A 23,523-nucleotide genomic window follows, 5' to 3' on the forward strand; every position below is an offset into this window, starting at 1 on the left:
TTTACCTTTAAAATCCTAGATTTCCTTGTGCACTATGAGCTTTTTCTTAAAATACATAATTTAACAAAATGAAAAACTGGAGAGAACACCACACATTTTTTGCCTTAAAAAACACAAATACTCTCTTATAAAACTACTACTTAATTCTAACTGAAAGGGAATGGGAGACAAAAATGTAAGGAAATAAAATCAATGGCTGTCTTTCTTGTAATGAAAAAGCTACAAAACTGTTTACAACAATTTAGCTGTGTTTTGAAAATAAGACTTTCACATCATATGCTTGTGATCAAATTATATACCACTATCATTTTTTTCTTGCCCAGAAACATTAAAGGATTTACAAGCCTCAACTTTCAGACCAACAATGTTATAGATTCTAAGGGGCAGCATGTGTTACCAATAAGCTATCATTTATTCTGAATATATCCTGGCATACATTCTAAGGTACCAGCCATATAATAATATGTTCATTTAATTTGAGCAAAAAAAAAAAAAAAAAAAAAAAGCCAAAACTTTAACACAGAAAAAGACCTAGTAGCAGGAATATCCTGAGTTCCTATTCCCAGAAAAAAGTGTATACCTGTAACTGTGTTGTGTGAGAATGTATCTGTTCAAAAAGATTAATGTTTTCAACCTAACTCATTTGGTAGAACAGAAAACTCAGTATACCCATGCTTACTATGAACCACATGCTTCCATTTGTAAAAGTGTCACACTGTGTTTTTTAAACAATACTGAGAAGCAAACAGTAAGCTCTTTTCTCAAGCCACACCTGACTTATGTGCATTCACATGCTTATGCTTCCTAGGGAATGCCAGCCCCACTCCTACTGTACTGACCCAGGGTCTCTCACAAAGATCAAGATCAAGATGCCAGCCAGGGCTACAGTTGTCTGAAAGTTTGCCTGGGGTTAGATTTGCTTCCATGTCTCACTTGCAAGGCTGGCAAGTGTGTGGTAGTTCTCCATAGGACTGCTTGAGTATCCTCAATATGGTAGCTGGCTTCCTTCAAAGAAAATGATCAGAAAAAGAATGGAAGGACCAGGTGGAAGCTATCTTGCCTATGGACTGGCCTTGGAAATCACATGGCATCACTTCTACTACATTCTATTCATTAGAAGGGAGTTAATAACTCTGGTGGTACATTCAAGGGGAAGGGGGATTAGGCTCTATCTTTGTAAAGAAAATTGCCCAAGAATTACAATAAATTAAAACCTCCACAGTGCCCAAGAAACTAGTCATTTTAATCATACATTAGCAAAAGGGCAAAAGGAGGGAGAAAAGGGAAAAGGGAGAGGGACCACTAAGGCAGACTTCCTAAACGACAATCTGTTTCACAGATTAATAATGTTAAAACTTCAAAACTTAGAGAATAACACAGGAAAACTGAATAGCGTGGAGAATTTTCCATTGGTCTAAGCAGTTCACAGAATTGAGTTTTGTTTTGTTTTTTAAAATGTCCTCATACACAACAAGGAAAAGTGAGACACAAATTCCCAGAACAATCTTGAAACTAAAGGGCTTGCATGGAGACAATTTGTTAAAAAACAAAACAAAACAAAACAAACAACAACAACAACCAAAAACCCCTCATTTTCATACTGTGTACTAGTACTGATAAAAGTTTATGTGTAAAAATAGCACATTTTAAGAGTAACAAGCTTCACAATGTTTAGCCATCTTTCAAATCACTTTGTGAAGTTGAGTGATTGGTAACCTCCAACCAGAAATATAGAAATGCTTTTTAAATGTTCAAAAAGTATCCCATGGGTTTTGTATCACTTAAGCATTGTGAGAAAACAAGAAAATTATAAAAATGCATTGGGAAACAGATAGCAGGGTTCAGCTTCTTGTGGTTTCTCTGGATGAGGCCAAAAGCCCTTGCAGGGAAACAGCTTGGATTCCACTGAGCATGTATCATGGAAAGCTATGCAACACCACTGTTTTACTCATTTAGTCATTTTTAAAGAATTAAATGTCATAGTGTTGTCCATAAACCCAGCTATACTATACTTGCTCATGACTGCAGAAACCCTATCAGGCCTCAATAGTCTGTGAGGAACCTGGAGGGATCTGAGTTTGTCCCTATATTTCTGAGACAGGACCATGGTAATACTATTTGTGGTCTCATCTGGGAAACACCAAAGTCATCCCACAGATTACAATGCTGGGAGTTTCCATTTGATGGATCCATTCATGAATATTCACGATTAGTGAATATTAATAGCTGGTCTCAGAGAGCTTCCCAGGTAGTAATCCATCCAGCCAACATGTAGCGATTCATTCAACCCTTATTGAGCCCCTGCCATGTGTTAGGTAGAAGACAAATACAAAGTACCTGTAAAGAGCAAAGCTGGGGGCAGCTGGGCTCTCTTTCTGTTATTTGCCAGGTATGGTACCCTGAACAAGTTATTCTGGCTCTCTAAGCTTCAGTTTCATTATCTATAAAATGAGAACAATGGTACTTTCCTTATCGGCTTGTTTGGCTTAGCCTAGTACAGCATAAATACACAACGAATATCATTTCCTCCAGGTGGTACTCCCTTAGTACCTTCCTCATACTACCTCAGATCCTTCTTCCTATTTCACCCTTTGCACTTTGTAAGCTTTCTTTTATAGCACATCCTAGTTTCTAGTTATAAATACTTTCCAGTTTGATGATCTGATTAACATTTATCTCTCCCCTACTGGATTGTAAAATTCATGAAGGCAGAGACTTTGATATGCCAAACACCTAACGCCCAGAACAGGAGAATATAATAGGTGCTCAATAAATACCTTTTTGAACAAACTAATAAATTACCTTGACAAATGCATAAACTACGAAGATGAAAAACATAGTACTAGTCTTATCAAAAAGCTCATAGGCCAGTGCAACAGTTCTTAATTTTAGCTGCAAGTTAGAATCCGCTGGGGAATAACATATTTTTTAATCTCAATAGCTAGGCTCTACTCTGGAACAATTCTAGGGTAAGGGTCTGAGAGATTCCTGTTTTTGTTTTTAAGAGTTCTTCAGGTGATCCTAATCAACAAAGGTAAGACTCATTATCTACTCCAAGAGAGATGGTTAATAATTGCAATACAGTGGGATACATGTTCTCCTACAGTATCAGTCTAAAAGAACAAAAGAACTTCCTGTGATGATGGAGAAGTTTTTATTTCTGCACTACCCAATATGGCACCCACTAGTCATATATGGCTGTTAAATTCTTGAAATGTGGCTAAAACTGAAGAACTGAATTTTACATTTTATTTTAATTCATTTAAAATTTAAAACCATATGTCACTAGAGGCTACTCTAATAGTACAAACCTAGAAGTAGGGCACACAGAACCCCTAATCCAGACTGGAGAGATTCAATGTTCAGTTAGCTGTGCCACTCCCATCCACAAAGAGGGTGCAGTCTACTGGAGGAAGCTATACCCAGATTACACATATAGCCCTTGAACTCTCTCCTCTTTACATCCATACAGGAACAATCTCTCCCTTCTGTCATACCCAGGGCAGCTGTGATCAAGGAAATCCTTTAAAGAACAGGAAGAAGCATATCCCCCAGTAGAGGAGCCTTTGTATGAGCTGTTGAGTGATGTGGTCATTGTGGCCAAGGGATGAAATGCATCTTGAGGGAGAACATTTGGAAAAGAGTCACATGGAGGGGGCCTTCAGCACAGTAAATACAGCAGCATCTCACAGCTGTAAAGCAAAGATCTCCTTTTTGCAGCTCACAAGTGTAGAGCCTCAGGCACAAACCATCATCACATTACAGAGAACTGACCGTTCTTCCTGAGACAAATAATGGTTCTCATTAAGCTCTTTATAAAATCAGGCTGGTCAAACGTTATATGTGGAATCACTGAATTAAAATAGAGAAGGCACTCAAGCATTCATCTAGCTGTCCTTTTCCCCCATCTACCATTTGTTAAGCACCTACTATGTGGCAGGCAGTGTATTAGGGGCCTTAGATGGTCTCTCCTTTTGTCCATACAATCCCCTGCACATTAGATATTATTTTTTTAATTTATGGTAAGGAAATGTAAGACTCCTGGAAGTTAAATAATATACTTGACTTGAACCAGTTTAACAAAGCTAGGATTCAAACTCAGACTTAGACTACTTGAGTTTCTCTCTTTTTTAAAAGGGTGTGCAGTGTTCTATTATATATATACTATTGTTTATTTAATAAATCCCTTTTATTTTCTGCTCTTCCAAATCACAACCAAGGCTTCAGTGAACCTCCTTGTATATAATACTTTAAATATATTTTTATTGGTATATAATATACATACCTACAGAAAAGTATATAAATCCTAAGTTCAGCATCTGATGAATTATCAAAAAGTGAACTTTACCATGTAACCACCACTAGCATCAAGAAACGACAATATCAGCACCCCAGAAGCCCGCTTTGTGGCATCTCCTAGTTATTTATCCCACTCACCTCCCGAAAGAGCTAATATCAAATATAAGGGCCTATCACAGTGTAGGAGTTCATTGAAAAAAATGCTAATGGCAGAAGTTATAAATTAGGTATATAACTTAAGCCAAGACCTAAAACAACATTTGGTCATAACTACATGACCATTAGTTATCTATATTAATGAGAAGTTAGTGTTTTATTGGATATAAAGAAATTAGGGAGCAAAATGAAGGCACCAGGGTGCAAACTGTGTTAACAATTAATACTACAGAATGTCTCAAGGCCTGGGGGGGTTAAAAAACAAGAGAATATTAGGTTTCCAGTTTCATTTGGCTAGTGATTCCCAGCTCTGATGAGACGGGAGGGCCATAAAGTACCTGAGGGTTTTGGCTTGTTCACGTTCCATTCAGCTCAATAATTTCATGATGATAAAATTAAGAGGAACAAGCATTTATTGAACTCCCGTAACCTGGCAGGCCCTTTTCAGATATGAGCTCATTAAATCCCTTCAACAACTTTTTAAATACCACTATCCTCATGTTACGGAAGAAAAATGGAAGCTCAAGAAGGAGAAATAACTAGCTCAAGGTCACCTTGCTAATAAGAAGTGGATTAGCAAGGATGAAAGCCCGTATCTGTCCAACTTCATGGCCTGCGCTCTTTCTATTATAGTCTGCTGCCTTCCCTCCCAGGTTTTCTGTTAAGTTACAGACCACTGATTTCTTAGAGAAGTAACCCATTGGTAGGTGAGGTGGTACTGCAATAGTAACAAAAGATGTGAGTGAGAAACTCTGAAATCCATTTTGTTTCCATGCCTCTCTTCTACAGTGCTGGAGCCTACCATTTTTTGTGGTTACTCTGTTTTTTTTTTTTTTTTTTTTTTTAATTTGGTTTGTTTCCTCTTACTCACTGATGACATACTTTTGACTCCAAGGTGACAAAGTCACTAGACAGTTAAAACATTTAGTTACATAGGTTATCTGGCACACCTTCCAACAAAAGAAAAGATGATAGTTCACAGGTCTGTTGAGGTCTGAATTTAACTTTGCCCCCTCCTCTCTAACTTTTTCCACGACCATCGCCAATAATTTTTAAATGTGTACAGGTACACTGAAGAAGGGAAAAGATTCTGATGTGTTTAACTGAAGCCACTGAGTTACAGGTTGACCAAATTCACACAGAAATTTTATCTATTTCATGTCACTTGTGACAAAACTACTCATAACTCTATTAAGCACTTAAGGGTATAGTAAAATCCACTGCGACTAATGCTTTCTCTTCTTTCTGTTTTGGAAACACTAATAGGCTTGGGCTGATAGTCGAGATAAGAGAAAAAAAGAGAAATTTCTTTTACCTACTTACTTTTCCATTTGCGTCAAGTTTCCTATAAACTTAACATCTTTTAAATAACTAAGAAAACTCTGTAGACATTATTTATAATTCATGTTATCTGATTTTTAGTAAGTGCTTACCTTGACCAGAATTATATATTGCTTTTACAGACTTCTTCACTTTCTGAAGGGCTGTTCTATCTTGGTCTAGAGCCTAAAAGAGAAAAAAGGGGGAAAAGATATTAGAAGATTTGGTAAATTAAAAAAAAAGAAAGAAAGAAAAATTCATTTGTAATTGCATTTGTTTTCCTGCGTACCAGAGCAACAGCAAACTGACATATTCATTAACAATGAATCATTTCAGACTGGAAGTCCCTGGCATCTGGGTAGTTATAGTTTCAGGAGAAGTACAGTCATTCCACAAAGCTCAGTGTGTGAAATGGATAGCATTCTAGTCAGTCAATTATCATGCTAAGTTACGCACAAGAAAGATAATACAAGACACCTAAGAAATCTTAAGGCTTGTATTCTCTCATGCATTTACAATCTGGTAAGGAGAAAAAGCAAGCATAGACATGAATGGCACAATACCCAGGCAAGAGGACACTGTCATTTTATCACCTAAATGGTAATTTTAGCCAGAAAAATGTTTCAAGGAGTATAATGAGTAGGAATGACCTGAAGAGCTTTTCACAGTGCTTTTAAGTTTTGGGATTTCTTTTAGTGTTAAAAAAAAATACTTATGACATATGGCAGTTGAATTTTAGCAATATTTTAATTTAAAAAAAGTTTGGAAAATGCCATCATGATGCTGGTAACGCTTTTAAATTATTTCTTAGATGATGAATCAACACATTAATCTACTTGTGGTACAAGCGGGGGGCTTCTAGGAGTCTATTGTTGTTGATTCTTAATCCAGGTACAGGATATACAATTGTGTTTAGTTTGTTAAAATTCAGCAAATTGTGCATTTAGGATATGTACTCCTTTCTGTACATGTATTACACTCAAAAAACAAGTTTAAAAGGGGGCATAGTCAATGTACTTGGCACACTGGACTAGCTTCTTAAAACAATTTTAGGCCCCTTTCTGCTACTTCAAGGGTCTGCGGTCAGCCTGGGAACCCCCAGATGATATGTCAAGATTTGCAGGGCATGAGAATAACAGTAATAAACTGCATAAATAAAATTTTAAAACATTAAATGTACACTCACATCCATTACATCATCTAAACCTTGGAACTTCAGACCAGAAAACTGAAGCCCGTAGAGGCTAAGTACTTCCCTGAAGAAGCTGAAACGGATAAAAGCAATGGTAGCAGGCACCTACAATTCCCCTTATGGAAAACGGTCTTTCCTACCATTTTCCTTCACCTCTTGTTCTCTAGACCCCAATGTCTGGCCGGGTAAGCACTAGACTCATACTGGACTCAATGACATTCCTAGGATTTCTGGGCTTGGAAACAAGCTCAGTCCCTTTCTGGTCACATCAGCTTAGGACTGCCAGTAGTTCTGTTTCTTGATGTGAGGAAAAATGTGGCCAGACAGAATGACACTAACAGAGACACAGTTACAGAGAAAAGAGGTAGAGACAGTCCTCTGGCATCCGAGTTTTTGCTTCCAGCTGTTCCCAAGGCATATGTCACTGTTAACCTTCCTATAGTCTGAGTACATGAGACAACAAATTCCTTCTGTCCTAAGCCAGTTGAGCTTGGAATTCTGTCACTTGCAACCACAGGTCCTAAATAACACTAGAACTAACATTTACTGAGCACTTACTAGACATGAGGTATAAAACTTATTATATTTATAAAACATATCAATTATATAAGATATATATGCTTTCAAATATTTTATCTCTTTGCATTGCATCTTTATAGAAATTCTGTTAAAGATCACCTTAATTTTTCAGATAAGGAAATGTAGTAGACCTTCAATAAATATTTATAGAAAGGGAAGGCAAGAAAGGTTAAGTAACTTTCCCAAGGTCACAGAGGCAGAAAATGATAACATCACATTCCACGCTTATATCTACCAAATCCCAAAGTGTATGCTTTCTTTACTGGGATGTTGAGACAAAAAACAGGGTTTCCAGACTGCAAGTCTAACACTATTTCCACCATACCCATCACTACATTCTAACTCCGTATCTTGTCACATCCACTGCCCACCTGTACTTCTGTTCAATATCTCCCTTTAAATACACTTATATCTCTTTTAAAAAATTTAAATGACTGTATTGTAAAGAGCTAAAATAAATGAAAAAGCATGATCATTTACCATTGATAGGAGATACCCTGAAAACTACAATGTACCTCTACCTATACAAAATGCTCCTTGGCTTAGGATCTCAAGTCATCTCACATACCTGTCATGCTGCATGTCATGCTTAAGGAAATGTTTTATGAGACATTTCAGGGAAGAGACAAATTTTGTATTACTGAAAAGATTTAAGATTTGCACTGTAGAGGAAAGAGGGAAGATAACCAGTATTTAACAAACACTTGGTATAAACCAGAAAGCATGCTAAGAGGTTTACATAGATTATCTCAGTTAATTCTCACAAAAGTCCTAGGAAATAAATATTATTATTATATCCATTTTATGAATGAGGAAACAGAGGCTTGGCTTAGAAAGGTTAACTTGTCCAGGGTAGCTGAGCTGGAATTTGAACCCAGGTCTCTGACAACACAGAGCCTTATCTTCTAACCACTACCTAATTCTGCATTCTAATGATATCTGCGATAAGCTGAGACTAAAAACAGTCTCATCATATGGGGGAGGTGGCAACTACATACCAGTTTTGAGATAAACCTGAGTTTTAAAAAAATATAAGACATTTAGATGGAAAATGATGCAAATAAGCATTTACTTAAAAGTAAATTTACTTAAAAAATGGGTTTATTCCTAGATGAACTGTTTCTGTGATGTCATTTTTTAAAAATGCTAAAAATAGTCATTAATTTTTTTCTATACTTATGATTGTCCTTTTTCCCTGATAAAAAACCTTGGGCCTTAGAGAAATTAGTTAGCTTGCCAAGCGCCACATACCAAGTAAGAGAAGAGCCAGCCTATGCTTTTTCAACCATGCCATCTAATCTGTTGTGGAAGGCAAGTCCAAGTTTCCCCTGAATCTTAACATTTCTTAATTACTTTCAAGAAAGAAACAAAGACCTGCTTCTGGAGGAAAATAACCTATCGGTTATCTTTGCGGGAATAATGACCAAAAAAGGTGACTGTAGTCTAAGAGAAATTACTAAGTGGACTTTACAGTTAACTCCAAATGAGCAAATGAATGTGAAAGATTTCAGCCGTAACATTTGTTGAGACTATCTACCTACTTCCTTCCGTTGGAGGGGGAGCGGGTACAGTCTCAGAATTTTTGTTGAATGTTTACCAACTTGCTTATGAACTGTTAGGGTGTAAAGTTCACCTACTCACTTTTAAAGTTTATTGAAAGCATCCCCATTTGACAGCTACAGTCAGTTAACTCTAGGTGACACTTCTTTTTCTTTTAAGCTCAAGTGTTTGGCCACTGGCAAAAATAAGCTAAATAAAATACACTTTTAAGAGCCTCCTGTTTTAGAGAGCCAGGGGATACTGTCCTTCAGTCAAACAAGGCTCCCTCTAGAAATAACACATGTCTAAGTGTGCTACAAAGTTTTATTCCCATAAATGCCAAACAACTGCAGTGACATCCTTTGAAATGTCATATATGTAAAATTAAATAAGGGCTAAGAGAAAAATGGTAGATATTATAGGCTATAAGATTATCTTTCCCAAATCATTAAAAGTAGGATAAAACATGTGCGGGCATTTTTAAGTATGTGTCTGCAGCTGAACAACACAAAAGGGTGGCGTGGGCGGGAAAGAATGAATTAACAAATACATGAATAAAGGAGAATGTAAAGTTGTGCCATACGACATCATTACATTCTCTTTAACATTACATAACTAAGGATCAGGGATGGTAATCTAGGAGAGTACTTCCAACCTTGACACGAAGACTTTCTACTTTTATTTCACACATAGTCCTAACAAGTTTTGTCATTTGAATCTAGGCACAGAGAAGATGCAGGCTGCTGCAAATCAGAGAGAGGCCACTGGGAAGCCATACTGATGGAGGCACTACATGAGAGCTGACAGCCAAAAGGATGTAGAAAAATTACAGAAACCAGACCATAAGGATGGAAAAGTCCTTTGAGACTTTGAGGACAGGAAGGGTAGCATACCCCTCTAGGCCGAGTGGTATCCCTCAGTCACAGCAGAGTGAAACAGCAATGTTCTCAGAGACGTGTATGAATCTGACCATGCCTGCTCAGGGCATTTGAACTAGTTGATTGCTCTGCCTAGAACTCTTCCCCCAAGCTCTCTGGATGACTGGATCTTTCTTCTTACACAGGCCTCAGATTAAAAGTCCTTTCTCCACAAAAGTCTTCTAAGGATACCCTACAGCAGTGTACACACTCGGCCCACCCAAGGGGTACTCTCGAATGCACGTCATGCCAGTTTTTCCATAGTGTTACCACACCCTGAAATGATCCTGTTCATGATTTGTTTGCTTTTACGGTATTTCTCTAGAAGAATGGAAGTTCTATGAAAGCAGGGGCTTTGTATAACCTGTTCATGGCTGAGTTCCTATTCCCAGTGTCTAGCACACAGTAGATGCTCAAAAATGCTTGTGAAATGAAGCGACAAATGACTGAATACATAAACTCATCAGTATAATCATCTCCACAAAACAGAAAAGTAGGCAACATAAGACTTGTTTTGAAAATGGTTGATAAAATAGTTTTAAATTTAGAAAACATGGTCCTCTGTAATTCTTCTCCTAATGGTTTCGAACAAAGTTTAAAGGTATACATATCTAATATGTATAGCCACATATGTAGAAGAGATATGACTATACAGTGATGAGAATAATGTCTTAAGAGGACATTGCCTTCCGTTATTCTGTGAACTTTCTTTAAAAATATTTTATTGAAATATATTTACGTTAACTGAGAAATGGCAATACTGTTGCCACTATTCATTAAGATTTTCTAAAATTCTAACTATTTTAGAATTACTTTCTAAATCTATGGCACTTTCTATATACTCAAGTGGGAAAATTGCTCTTAATTTGGGTAGATTTGATTTTAGATAATAACCACAATTCTTTGGAGCTAAATTTTATGAATATGTTTACAGAGGCAGGAAATAGTATATAACAATAAAATATCAGCATAGAATTTCCTAGAGATATGCCAAGGTACCAGGGAATTATACCTACCATCTAGGAGTGCTGTGAGCATTCAATACGTTAATGTGCCTAGAAGTGGCTAGCACAAAGCCTTGAATGGAGCAGGTGCTCAAAAACGACTAGCTATCATTACTGTCACCTCAGAAGGCGGCTGCCAGTGAAACACTTGGAGCAGCGACAGCAAAACATCTCTGAAACAAATACTCCTATACCAAAGTGATTTCCTTAAAAAAAATTTTTTTTTTTTTAAACTTACTTGAAAAAAAAGGGCTTCCATTGTATTGTTTTATAGTATATTCAGAGAGGTCACTTAAAAAATGCTTTTTAATGGATGCATTTGTCCCATAATCGCCACAAGGTAAATGTTCTTATATGTGTTATTCCTTTAACAGGGGAAGCAAGGGAATGCTACTTTGGCCTAATTTTGGTTTAGACTGATTACTTCAGCCTTGAGTTTGTTAGGCAATCATGCTACCTTGATGGGAGGAGTGAGGATTGCAGAGTAATGTGTTTAGGGATGTCTAATTAACACTTGCATAAGAGGATGAAAAAGTGACATAAGTTCTCATGCAGCCTCACACCAAATCAGTAAATTATTTATCCATTTTAAGTCTCCATATGCTAGAACACATACATGAATAATCATAATGTGAAGGCATAAGCTCTTTCTGTGCATTCATTCACATTGTTCAATGTGATCATGAGTAGAGCTGTGGATAAAGGTGCCAGAAGAAAGAATGACAATGAAGAATTGTCACTGTCTCCTCCTCAAAAAGGGGAGAGATACAGGCAAACCATGCAAATGTGTGCTGTCGGCCTTCCTGCATAGATTTTGGTATCTGTGGGGGTCCTGGAACCAATTTCTCTGAGATTTTTTCTCATGATCATCAAACTTGGGTTTTTACATCATTTAGGCATTTATTCATCCAGTCAGTGTGCTAGACGCTTCAACAGGCACCAGCCTAAGTGTGAAAACCAAATTGTGCATCTACCTCTCCTTAACCAGCTGCAGGCCTCCTCACTTCTTGCCACAGCAAAGCAGCAGCAACAAAACCCTTTGCTAGAAGACATGGGAAGCCTGGTAAGGCTTCTGATAGGATTGATAAAGTAAGCTGTTCATAAAACATTTATTACTGCTAGCCTGGGGCTTGCTTTATCCATACTTCTCATATCATTCCACTCTGTATCTTATTTTTTAGATGTTTAAGTACCTGTGTCTCTCCCCGTACTCCATCAACTGAAAACTCTGTAAGAATAATACCAGGATAATATTCATGTTTATTTCTTCACATAGAAGATGCTTTGTAAGGATTCACTGACATGAATGAAACGAATCTCTCTCCCTCTCTCTCTTTGGAGGAAGAAAGGAAAGATGAATGAATTCACTGTTCTTCTAATAAAACAAAGTCCTCGCTACTGCCTGTAAGGCCCTATGTGACCCAGCCTTTTGCCCTCTCCCCTCTGTTCCCATACCCTCCACTACTCATTATGTTCCAGCCACACCTACAGTCTTTCAAACCCCAATGCACCAGTCCTGCCTTAAAGCTTTTAGAATTGCTGACCTCTCTCCTGAAATCTTTTTCTTAAAACTCCCTTCGCCTAAATCTAAATGGGCCTAGCTTGTACCTTCTCTCTTTTTTTCTGGCTTTCAGCTCAAATGTCACCTCACAAGGACATTCTGATGGCCCAACTCCCAGTCACTCTCCATTCATTACCCTCTCTTACTACCTAGGAAGAACTAACACTCTCTGAAATGATCTTATTGTCATGCTCCTGTGATTACGATCTGTCCCAATAGAATGTAATATCTCAAAGAAGTGGTACTATCCTGTTCACGGCAATGTCACCAGCATGGAAAACAATAAGAGATGTGCAGTAAATATCTATTAATTTTTTAAAATTTCCCTTCTTTTCACAGGAAAAATGTATTAAATTCATTTTAAAGATTTGTGTTAGTCACTGATCTGGCTGGAGGGCCGAATCAAGGGTGTACAGATCACCCTGTTGTAACCTAAAAGGCCCCAACAGGTAGCATGGTATCAGACTTACTAGAGCACTCAGTGGAAGCTGACTGAATGAACAAGCAAACAAATGGAAGGTGAAGGAATGAATATCTTCCTTATGTCTGTGTCTGACATTTGAGGACCTGTTGGTGGTTTCAGTTAAACTGACCTGAGTACTATGTGCATATGAACTCCTTGTTGCCTTGCCCTTTCCTACACTAGTAAACAGATGGTCCCAGAATCTCCTGACTACTTGAAATTAAAAACAAGAATGCCCATTCCCAGAGACTGTGGAAGAATCCAAAATGACCATGTGGGCACAATAAACCCTGCCAAAGCAGCTCTATCTCCTCATCTGAAAGGGTAAGTGGAGTGGCCACAAATGAAATTAAAACCCAACTAGTCTGAAAATACCTCTCATCATTTCCCCTCACTAGGATTATCTTTCTATGCACTCATCCACCCAGCAAACATTTACTAAGCAATGGCTAGGGGTTAGGCTATAAAGATACAGAAGTGAGTGAAACATAGCTTGTCTGTATGGCACACCTTTGGAAGAGCAAAATAAGTCTCATGGGGGTCCAGGGATAACAAAAAGAAGGTTGGAAAGGAATTAAGAAGAGAATAAGGAACTAAGAGTGTCCCCTGTGGGCCAGGTGCTGCCCCAGGTCAATTCCATCTTCAACCCCTGCAATCTCAGAGGAGACGCCGCTCATGGCATTCTACCTGACACTCCTCTTACAACAAGCCAGAAAGGAATGGGAGTAAGGGTGCAGACAGGAAAGACAAGTTGAAGCAGAGAGAGCAGAACAGAAACAGGAACTCAAAGTACAGCCCCAATTACGGCAGTTTGAGGAGTTGAGGCGTGGAGTGCTAAGAATCATCCTGTGTAACAACTATACAACACCCACAGTTAGTGGGGTTCAACCAGGAAGCAGCAGCGCAGAATACTTGCCAACAGAGGAAGAGGGACCTGGCAGCAGCAGCTTATATGAAACGAAGACGTAAAGATGTTATCATTTGTTAGTTTCAAGATTAATATGAGTTGAATGAGGCTGCCATGAAGGGGAAATGACCAACCTAAAATAAAATTTGATTTGCATAACACAGCCCCAAAATTGAAAGTTGATATGTGATCTGCAAATAAAGGTTTTAAGATGTTTATCTGTGCTGTTTTAGACTATAAAAAGTATCCTTAAGATTCTCCTGTGTTTATAAAGATTTCTATCAGACACATTTAATGTCCGCTACAGTGCCTACAGCTTAATGGTTGCATGGTTCTCAGCTGGAATTTGACCCAAGAACAGCAAAGATCTGTAGATCCTAAACTTTGAAGGGTTACTTCACAGTTCAGATCCTTGGCAAAAATTTAACATACTACCTTCGGCCAGTATCTCCTAAACAATTCTAAGGACTTAGTCCATGCAAGAAAATATCACCAAGCTATCAACTTCCCGAGCCAAAGAAAAGGTATTGCATAAAACTAGCTCGCAAAAGTCTGCTTTCCTACGTAGGCATAAATTATTTGTTAGGTGTGTATACGTTTTGAGGCAGGGCCTATGTTAGGCCCAGAGTAGGCCTCAATAAATATCAGTCAAATAAATCTGACTCTATATTAAAAGCATCAAGAATTAAAGCTGTACAGAAGAAAACTGGAACTCAATAATGCTGCTGTTTATTTCTCACGTACTGCTTGTTTTAAAGCCTTAGTGTTTATTCCAATCACTCAAAGGAAGCACCATCTTAACTAAGGTAAATATTGCAACACATATTTTTTGTTTGGGTAGCACATGTAAAAGTATTCACTTTCTAATCGCCCCAGGACTCTTGGAGGATACAATGGTTCCCAAGCCTCATCTTGCCTTTCAAAAGTCAGTCACATCAAGTATCAATGATGAAATCATTTTATAATCATTTATGAAGGCTTAGGACCTGGATGAAGCACACTTCTCTCAATTAATTACCACGAGTTGTAGAGGAAGTCTTACAAAGTTCTACATATAACACGGGCAAAAGGAAGCCACTTGCGGTGAAGGGCCTGCCTACCTCCCTCCCCCGCACCCCATCACGGGGAAAGCAGACACTGAGAGAGACTAGATGAGTGAGAGGAAGGTATGGGCCTCCTATCATATCAACAACCTTTTCATTAAACCACTCTGCCTTTTGTACCAACGGCACAATTCAGCAATGTGTATAGAGAAAGGAAAATAGATCCCCTTCAAAACCCTTGATAGGGTTTGGCTCTGTGTCCCCACTCAACTCTCATGTCGAACCCCACATGTCAGGGAAGGAGCCTGGCGGGAGGTGATTGGATCATAGGGGTGGTTCCCCCCATTCTGTTCTCATAATAGTGAGTGAGTTCTCACAAGATCTGATGGTTAAAAAGTACGGCTCTTCCACTCTCTCTCCTGCGGCCTTGTGAAGAAGGTGCTTGCTTCCTCTTTGCCTTCTGCCAAGACGGTAAGTTTCCTGAGGCTTCCCCAGCCATGCGGAACTGTGAGTCAATTAAACTTCTTTTCTTTATAAATTACCCAGTATCAGGTAGTTCTTTATACCAGTGTGAAAACAAATACAACCCTTAAAATCAAACCTGTCACCCTAAACAAGTACAGCCATTCCATACATTCTGTAAAGAGAACTCAATCCACCTCTGAGGGCTAAGCTAAGTCTTGCTTTTCTCTGGGAAGCTCATTCTCTGCACCTAATCAGTAGAATCCTTGATGATCCCACACCATCTGGCACTAAGTTACTACCAGTATCCACAGTTCTAAGTGATCATTAATGTTCTAGAAATCAACTACCGTTTGTTAAGAGGTCCAACCTTTGCCTCCTGGAAGAAACACAGCCTACTCACGCGTCAAGCTACCATCTTGAGAGGTGTAAAGCCATGGCTACAAACACAAGCTTTGAGGCCATAGAGAACTGTGTCACTTCTTGCTTGGCTACCACGCACTGACTGTGTGACCCTGGTCAAGTTAGTTACTCTCTCTGATACCAAAGGTACTGTTAATGCCTTTCTCATATAACACCTGACAAAGACATGTGTTTGCTTCTTTTCCTCCTTTTCCCAATGGTCCTCAGAGTCTGATTTTAGCTCATTTTTGTCTCTTTTCTCCCCAATATTGATGATGATAGAATGACAATGTGACACTGCCATTAATTTTATATCATCTTATATAATCATCACAGTAACTTATAAGAAGGTTTCTATTACCTATGTTTTACAGATAAGAAAATTGAACATCAGAATGGCCCTAAGATATGCAGCTAATAAGAGAGCCAAGATTCCAAAGCAGATCTTCCTGATCCGAAGGTCTATATTCATAACCATATTGCTCTCCAACCCTTCAACCTGACACAATGGGGTTCAAAAGATGGAGGATCCTTAAAAAAAAAAAAGGATTCAGTAATCAGGCTACTAGACGATCAGTTTCAAAGACTTTTTCTTCCCATTCCAGGAGGCTCTATGTAAAACAGCTAAAGAGTAGTTGAGATAAAAAGCAAAGGGGGGAAGGAGTCAACTTGCAGGTCACTGGGGTTGTGTCACCCAAGCAGGTCAGATTTGGGCTGCACATCAGCCATTTCACATAGGTCTATCTGCTAAATACTTTGCTCAGCATAGTGTCAGTTAAAACCACAGAGGGGCTTTCCATTTAGCTTCAGGCACACCCTTGGAACTACAGCCTTTGTGGACTTCACAAATTGAGAACTAGAGTCTTGACAATGGGCATCATTTTCACTAAAACTGATTGCTGACATATGTACCTGCACACAGAAAATAGGCTTAATATAAATAACCAACTACACCACCACGTGGAGATGCAAAGGCTTGTGAGAGTTTCCAGGTGCCCTTTAAAATACTGGTGACTTACTGAAAACCACCACTGAGAGTGACTGACTGGTAGAAAAATCCTTGAAAATAATCAGTGGGCCTATCTGTGGGATCGGGAAAGAAAACAGGAGCTTACTCATCAAAGAGGAATAGTTTATCTTTCTGGTATTTCTAATCCTAACTCTGGCCCATTGAGAGGTCACTCAAACATTTAGTCTGTGCTGAGGAATGTGGCGGGGGGAATGAACAGGCATATATGGCTCCTCCATCTACAAAGACCTATACCTCCAGGCATCAAGTCTGTTCTAGGTGTGGGGATACCTGGTGAAGACAAGAACGTTCTCTTCTTCAAAGTGGACTAGATAGAGAACAACCATGTGCATGCCAACATTCTGAGAAAAGATGCCCTTGGTGTGAAGAAGCATTAGGGAGATCAGATGCCTGAAAACAATTGGCAACAGGAGGTTTGAAGAGATACACTGGGACCCATCACACAGGGAGGAAACGGCCATAGTAAGGACACTGGATTGTATTCTGGAGGCCGTAGTTTGGCCAAGATGGAGCCTCTAGGGTTTTAGAACAAAGACGTAATTAGCTCTGACCCTGAGAAAAATGACTCTGACTGTTGTGGTGAAAATGGAAGGTAAAGGGGCAAGACTGGAAAGGGAGGAGACAAGCTGGGTATTACACCACAGAACTTCTCTGAAGTATTTCTGTTGTGGTTCAATCCACTTCCTCCTCTGGGACCACACCCCAAACTCAAGTCTTCCTCCAAATCTTCTCTTCCTCCCTCCTCCATGTCTCTTTAGTATCACACTGATGGCACAAAGATGTTCACCTGGACACTAAAGTCACATTCTTTTTGTTTAACCCTCTTCCCAAGAGGCCGCAAAATTCTGCCAATTCAATCTCAGCAGCATTTCTTTTTCCGTTGTTTTCTATTTTTTAGAAACAGGGGTCTCATTATGTTACTAGGCTAGATTCAAACCCCTAGGCTCAAGGGATCTTCCTGTCTCAGCTTCCAGAGCAGTTGAGACTACAAGTGTATGCCTCTATGCCAGGATATTCTGCAGCATTTCTGAAACCCATTCCAAGGGCTCCTGTCTTACTTTAGGACTTAATCATGCCCCAGTCAGATACTTCCACAGCCTCTAGCAGTTCATCCTCCACCCATCGATCTTCTGCACCGTTGCTGAGTGTTTCTAAGTATGTCTAGTCATGCCACTCTCTGACTTTAAAACAGAATCAAGTGGAACCCCCAACCATGGCTCATAAAGCCCTTCTCTGCCTCACCTCACTTTCACAAACTCCCTTTTGCAGCCAGCCCACCCTTGTCATTGTGACTATCCACTTTATATTCCTGGCTCTCCAAGTTCATGATGTCCAAACATGCCAGGCTCCTTTCTGGCCTTTATGACTCTGGAGATGCTAATTCTAGTAGCTAAAATTTTCTCTTTTCTGAACAATACTTCTGCCTTTCACCTTTTTCTCTATCATCTTCTTAACAATTTTACAAACTCTTCTTCAACCTTTAAGATTGGGTTTTATCACCCAATAAGAAATTTTCACTGCCCCCTGTTCCCAATTAAGAAATAATCTCTCTTCATTCACCAGTGCTATGAGAGCACCTGCCAGGTTATAATGACGTTTCGTCACATTTTTATCTTGTTATTAACAAGATATTTTATTAATCTTGTTAAAGAACAGTTATTAATCTTTTAAGATACCAGACATACCTATGTATGTGTTTATTTATATATTATTTCTTCCCTGTTGTAGAGCCATCTTGCTGGACCTGCACCCCAGGGTGTAGGAGAAGATCTAGATGTGTCCAGTGCACAGAAACTGGAACCTACCATCTAAATTTGACTGCCCCTCAGATGTCTCTGGTTTTCAGCTTCCTGACCTGCAAATGTGCAAGACTACACCAATCTGCAGTCTCTCCTGGCTCTGATTTTTGAAAATCAAGTATTTTCAAATCCTAGGAACATTATTCTTCTAACTCTCTTAGCATGTTAGATTTCCTTTTAAATGAAAGCAATTTTAATTTTAAAAAAAGTAACACAAATAGCATCAACATGGATATATATCTGGGAAAGTATCTGATATTCAAGATTTCCATGCAATTAAAAAGATAGGCCATAGTGTCAGGCTCAGATTCTAATTCCAGCCATTTCTATGTCCCTATTTTGCATCCTCTGACCTCCAAGAAATATTCTGAAAAGTTGACCTTGAATTTAATATTCAAAGACTTCATCAATCTAAGAAGACATGCATTAACAATACCTTTTTGGAGATGAAGAAACGGAGTTAGAAAGCAGGGATCCGGCCGGGCGCGGTGGCTCAAGCCTGTAATCCCAGCACTTTGGGAGGCCGAGACGGGCGGATCACGAGGTCAGGAGATCGAGACCATCCTGGCTAACATGGTGAAACCCCCTCTCTACTAAAAAATACAAAAAACTAGCCGGGCGAGGTGGTGGGCGCCTGTAGTTCCAGCTACTCGGGAGGCTGAGGCAGGAGAATGGCGTAAACCCGGGAGGCGGAGCTTGCAGTGAGCTGAGATCCGGCCACTGCACTCCAGCCTGGGCGACAGAGCGAGACTCCGTCTCAAAAAAAAAAAAAAAAAAAAAAGCAGGGATCCAGGGCCAAAAACTAGTAAATGGAAAAATCAGGATTTTAACCCTGGAAAGTTTAACTCCAAAGTCTGTGCTTTCTGCCATGTCTGACTGCTTCTCCAATTAAAAAAAACATGTTTTATTCTACTTTTTATCATGTCCAAGTATAGCACATGCTAAGCTTACTACAGCTGTTTTCACGTTCCTAGCTTCTGAGAACAGAAGTTTGAAGGGAATACAAGCAGTAAGTCATTGGTGACTTCTCCATTTCAGTTATGCATTTAGACCCAATTGTTTATTCATTAAAACAAACCTCAGAGCTGCCAACCACAGATCTGGTCATTGTCGGTTTGTTTTGTTTTATTTTTTAATAAGGAGAGAAAGACCTAATTTGGCAGAGGAGACCAAGAAGCCCGGGCTATACATTTGCATAAAGATGATTACTAAAAACGAAGAATTGCTTCTCATAAAAAAATTGATGGAGTTAAAAAAAAAAAAAACATCCAAATGAATTAAACCAGCAGTTCTTATCCTGTGATTTGTAGAAAACTGTTTCTGAGAGATGCTGGAAAGTATTCTGGAGAAAACAATTAATAGTAAATTTGGAAAATACTACATTCTAGCGATATCTTTTTCCTGGAGATACTGAATGCATGTCAGGCTATTGAAGACTGGAATGTTTTAAAGAAACATGTTTAACTCTATACTCCAACAATTCCCAACCAAGATAAAATAAATAATTAAGTAACTAATTACAATCAGAATACCTAGTTTTTATTTTTGCACACCTGCAGAGCAATGTTTTTTGGAACACCAATATAGAACACTAAATTTTAAAAAACTGGCCAGGCGTGATGGCTCACGCCTTTAATCCCAGCTCTTTGGGAGGCCGAGGCAGGTAGATCACTTGAGGTCAGGAGTTCAAGACCAGCTTGGCCAACATAGTGAAACCGCACCTCTACTAAAAATAGAAAAATTAGCCCGATGTGGTGGCAAGCACCTGTAATCCCAGCTAGTCAGGAGGCTGAGGCAGGAGAAGTGCTTGAACCCAGCGGGAGGAGGTTGCAGTGAGACGAGATAGAGCCACTGCTCTCCAGCCTGGACTCTGGCTCTAAATAAATAAATAAATAAATAAATAAATAGAAATGTAATTTTTAAAAACTGAACAAAGGCCTCAAAAAAATATACTATGCACATCAGCTAAAGAGGTCTGACAATTTTCTAATGTCAACAACAGATACTATCAGGAAAAAGATAAATAATTGTTATCAATTTTTATAGAACAAACAAAACCAAGACAAAAGAACTAAGGGGAAAACACAACAAAGATCATGCATTAGAGATATCAAAAGTTGACATCTCTAATATATCCTTAGGATGCAGAATTCTTATGTTGCTGCTATAGAGACCCAGAAGAACAGAAGGACAAAAAACATTAACACAAGAAATTGAAAATAGCAAACATATGCAAGTAATTTCAATCACACTGATCATTTTAAAATTCCACATGCAGCAATAAAAAAAATGCATTTTTTATCTTTCTAAAGCTGTAAGAAATAGAAACGAAAAGAAATTTGGTGAATGGAGAGGCTTTGGAGAAATGGCCACAAACCCTTCTGAAGACAAATTATATTTCAAGTCACAAAACCATCCTTACATTTGACACAGTAAATCCAGTCCTGATAATTCCTTTCAAAACAACTGCTGTGATTTCCTCAATAATAAACAAAGGATGTATATTATCAAATGCTCTAAATCATCATTAGCAGTGTTTTATAGAAAGTTAGAAGCAACCTAAATCCAACAACAGTAAAATGGTAAACTAAAATAAAATAGAAATAGGAAGGACTCTATGGTTACTAAAAATTATGTATAGAACAAATTAGAATGGACAAAGGTCTATCTACTGTCTAATACATATGTGCAGATATTATATCATAATTTAGAACATAAAGTTACATGTATTATAATAATATAAATTATCTAGAACTGTAAAGTGCAGAGAGGTACCTACAGATGTTTAACAGCTGTACTATGTTGTAATTAGGAAAATTTTTTCTTTTAAAATAATTTCCTTATGCAATACTAAAAGATTGATTCAGTACTTAAAATATTTGTAGTCCTCTTAACAATGTCTTATAATACATGCAATACCTGCTTTTTCCTGAGCAATTTCAAAGGACCCAACAATATGTTAACTTTCACAGAAAACAAGGGAGAAATGGTACATACTCTCAGTAATCTCCATGTTGCCTTGCAAACTGTACATTTAAAAAATTAGTAGAATATTGTGTTTCAAGAGCTCCTGTCTGGGGCCCAAAAGAAAACTGTAATCACAGCAATTACCTTGGGAACCTCTAATTTCTGTTGTAGTTCTAAAGTTCGGAGTTAGCACACCCACCCACAAGCACCATGGCTTTTTCATCTTGACGCAATTTCAGTTCCATTCTTGGGAAAATAATAATTATAGGTACAAGGTATTTAAAGACCAAAAAAACACTCATGAAAACACCACTTCCATATTATAACACAGTGAGAGTTCCTTAAAAGAATTAAAACCTAGACTGGAAAGAAATTTCCTGAGTCACATCTTTTCAGGACAGTAAGAACTTACAGGCTCCTACTTCAAAAGACAACAGATTGGAACGGACTGGAAATCATTGAGCCTTTTAGCTTCCCACCAGTTCTAAGATCCTATAATGTCCTAATAAACCTATTTGTCTGGGTCTTGACCTAAATGACTCAAAATATGCTATGGATGGCTCACAGTCATTCAGGCCTAGTTACACAATTTTTGTCTGAGATGGAGAATCACATAGCTACCGACTAGATGCTGGAATTTAAATAACATGGTTTGGAGCACAAAATCTAGAGCCAAACTGCCTGTGGTCAAATCTTAGCTCCACTACTTACACGACCTTAACCCGGCTGTGCCTCAGTTTCCCCTCTCTGTAAAACAGGGAAATTTATAGTAATTAATCTCACAGAGTTAAAGGATTAAGTGAAAAAATCCATATAAAGTGCCTTAGAATGGTACTTGGAAGAGAGCAAACCCTCAATAAATGTTAGCTAGAATTTTCAGATGCATATACTTTGATTTTTTTCCCCAAAGTTCCCAACAGATACATAGTTAGCAAGAACAAATTTTATGTGAATGGTGGTACTACTATAGAAGGAGAAGAAAAGGGAGATGTAGATACAAAACCTTCCATTGAACAAGCTCTTTAGATTAGTGATCTCCTAGAAGACAGCACACAAGTCGGTCCACTGTGGTGTGGGAAAAAAAATACTGTAACTTTCGTTTGCCATTTTTATTTTGTATAATTATATGGCATCAGAACAGAAAATATATATGTATGTATATGTATACAGATGAAGATGAAATGCAGGCTCAAAAGGCTTTACAAATGAGATATACAAAAGTTTGGACACCACTGCTATTAAGGAACTTAAGATTTTACTTTTTCTTAAATATTTCTGGTAAAAAATTATGACAATAATGACCAGCGTGGCCAACATGGTGAAACCCTGTCTCTACCAAAAATATAAAAATTAGCCGGGTGTGGCAGTGGGCCCCTGTAATCCCAGCTACTCAGGAGGCTGAGACATGAGAATCGCTTGAACCCGGGAGGCAGAGGTTGCAATGAGCCGAGGTCACACCACTGCACTCCAGTTTGGGCAACAAACGTGAAACTCCGTCTCTAGAAAAAAACTATGACAACAAAACGTCTTGGTCCTATACATACAGAATAATTCAACATGTATTTACTGACTGCCATCCATGCTTACAAGCATTATAGGAAAGGTGGAGTAAGATGTGACAAAGCTGCAGCGCAGGAGCTACCTATTGTCTCTACAGAGAGACGGCAGCAGCACTGTCCAATGTTTAAAGGCCGCCGCCAAGGATTCCAGTGAGTTTTTCTTTTTAAAGGGATATCGATGATTTAAGAAGTGTGTTTCCATTTCCAATACTAACATTTAAAAAATGGAGATGGAGTGCTAAGGGTGGTAAAGAAGCATCATTTCTTTCCTTTTTTAAAATTTCCCACACTATTTCAATGTAATATAATTTCATTATAACCCAT

The 23,523-nt window shown here is 38.5% G+C and overlaps 1 protein-coding gene across 4 annotated transcripts in view; it reads right to left on the bottom strand.

The window, feature by feature from the left end:
* ASAP1 (ArfGAP with SH3 domain, ankyrin repeat and PH domain 1) overlaps window positions 1-23,523 on the bottom strand; it is a 395,945-nt gene that overhangs the window by 187,161 nt on the left and 185,261 nt on the right. For all 4 annotated transcript variants that reach the window (XM_077944032.1, XM_077944031.1, XM_015145993.3 and 1 more), the window contains one exon: window positions 5,889-5,961. In XM_077944032.1, the coding sequence (XP_077800158.1) occupies window positions 5,889-5,961 (73 nt within the window). The remainder of the gene's footprint in view (window positions 1-5,888; window positions 5,962-23,523) is intronic.

This window comes from Macaca mulatta, chromosome 8 (genome assembly GCF_049350105.2).
Source record: "Macaca mulatta isolate MMU2019108-1 chromosome 8, T2T-MMU8v2.0, whole genome shotgun sequence".
In the NCBI taxonomy this organism is placed as follows: domain Eukaryota; kingdom Metazoa; phylum Chordata; class Mammalia; order Primates; family Cercopithecidae; genus Macaca; species Macaca mulatta.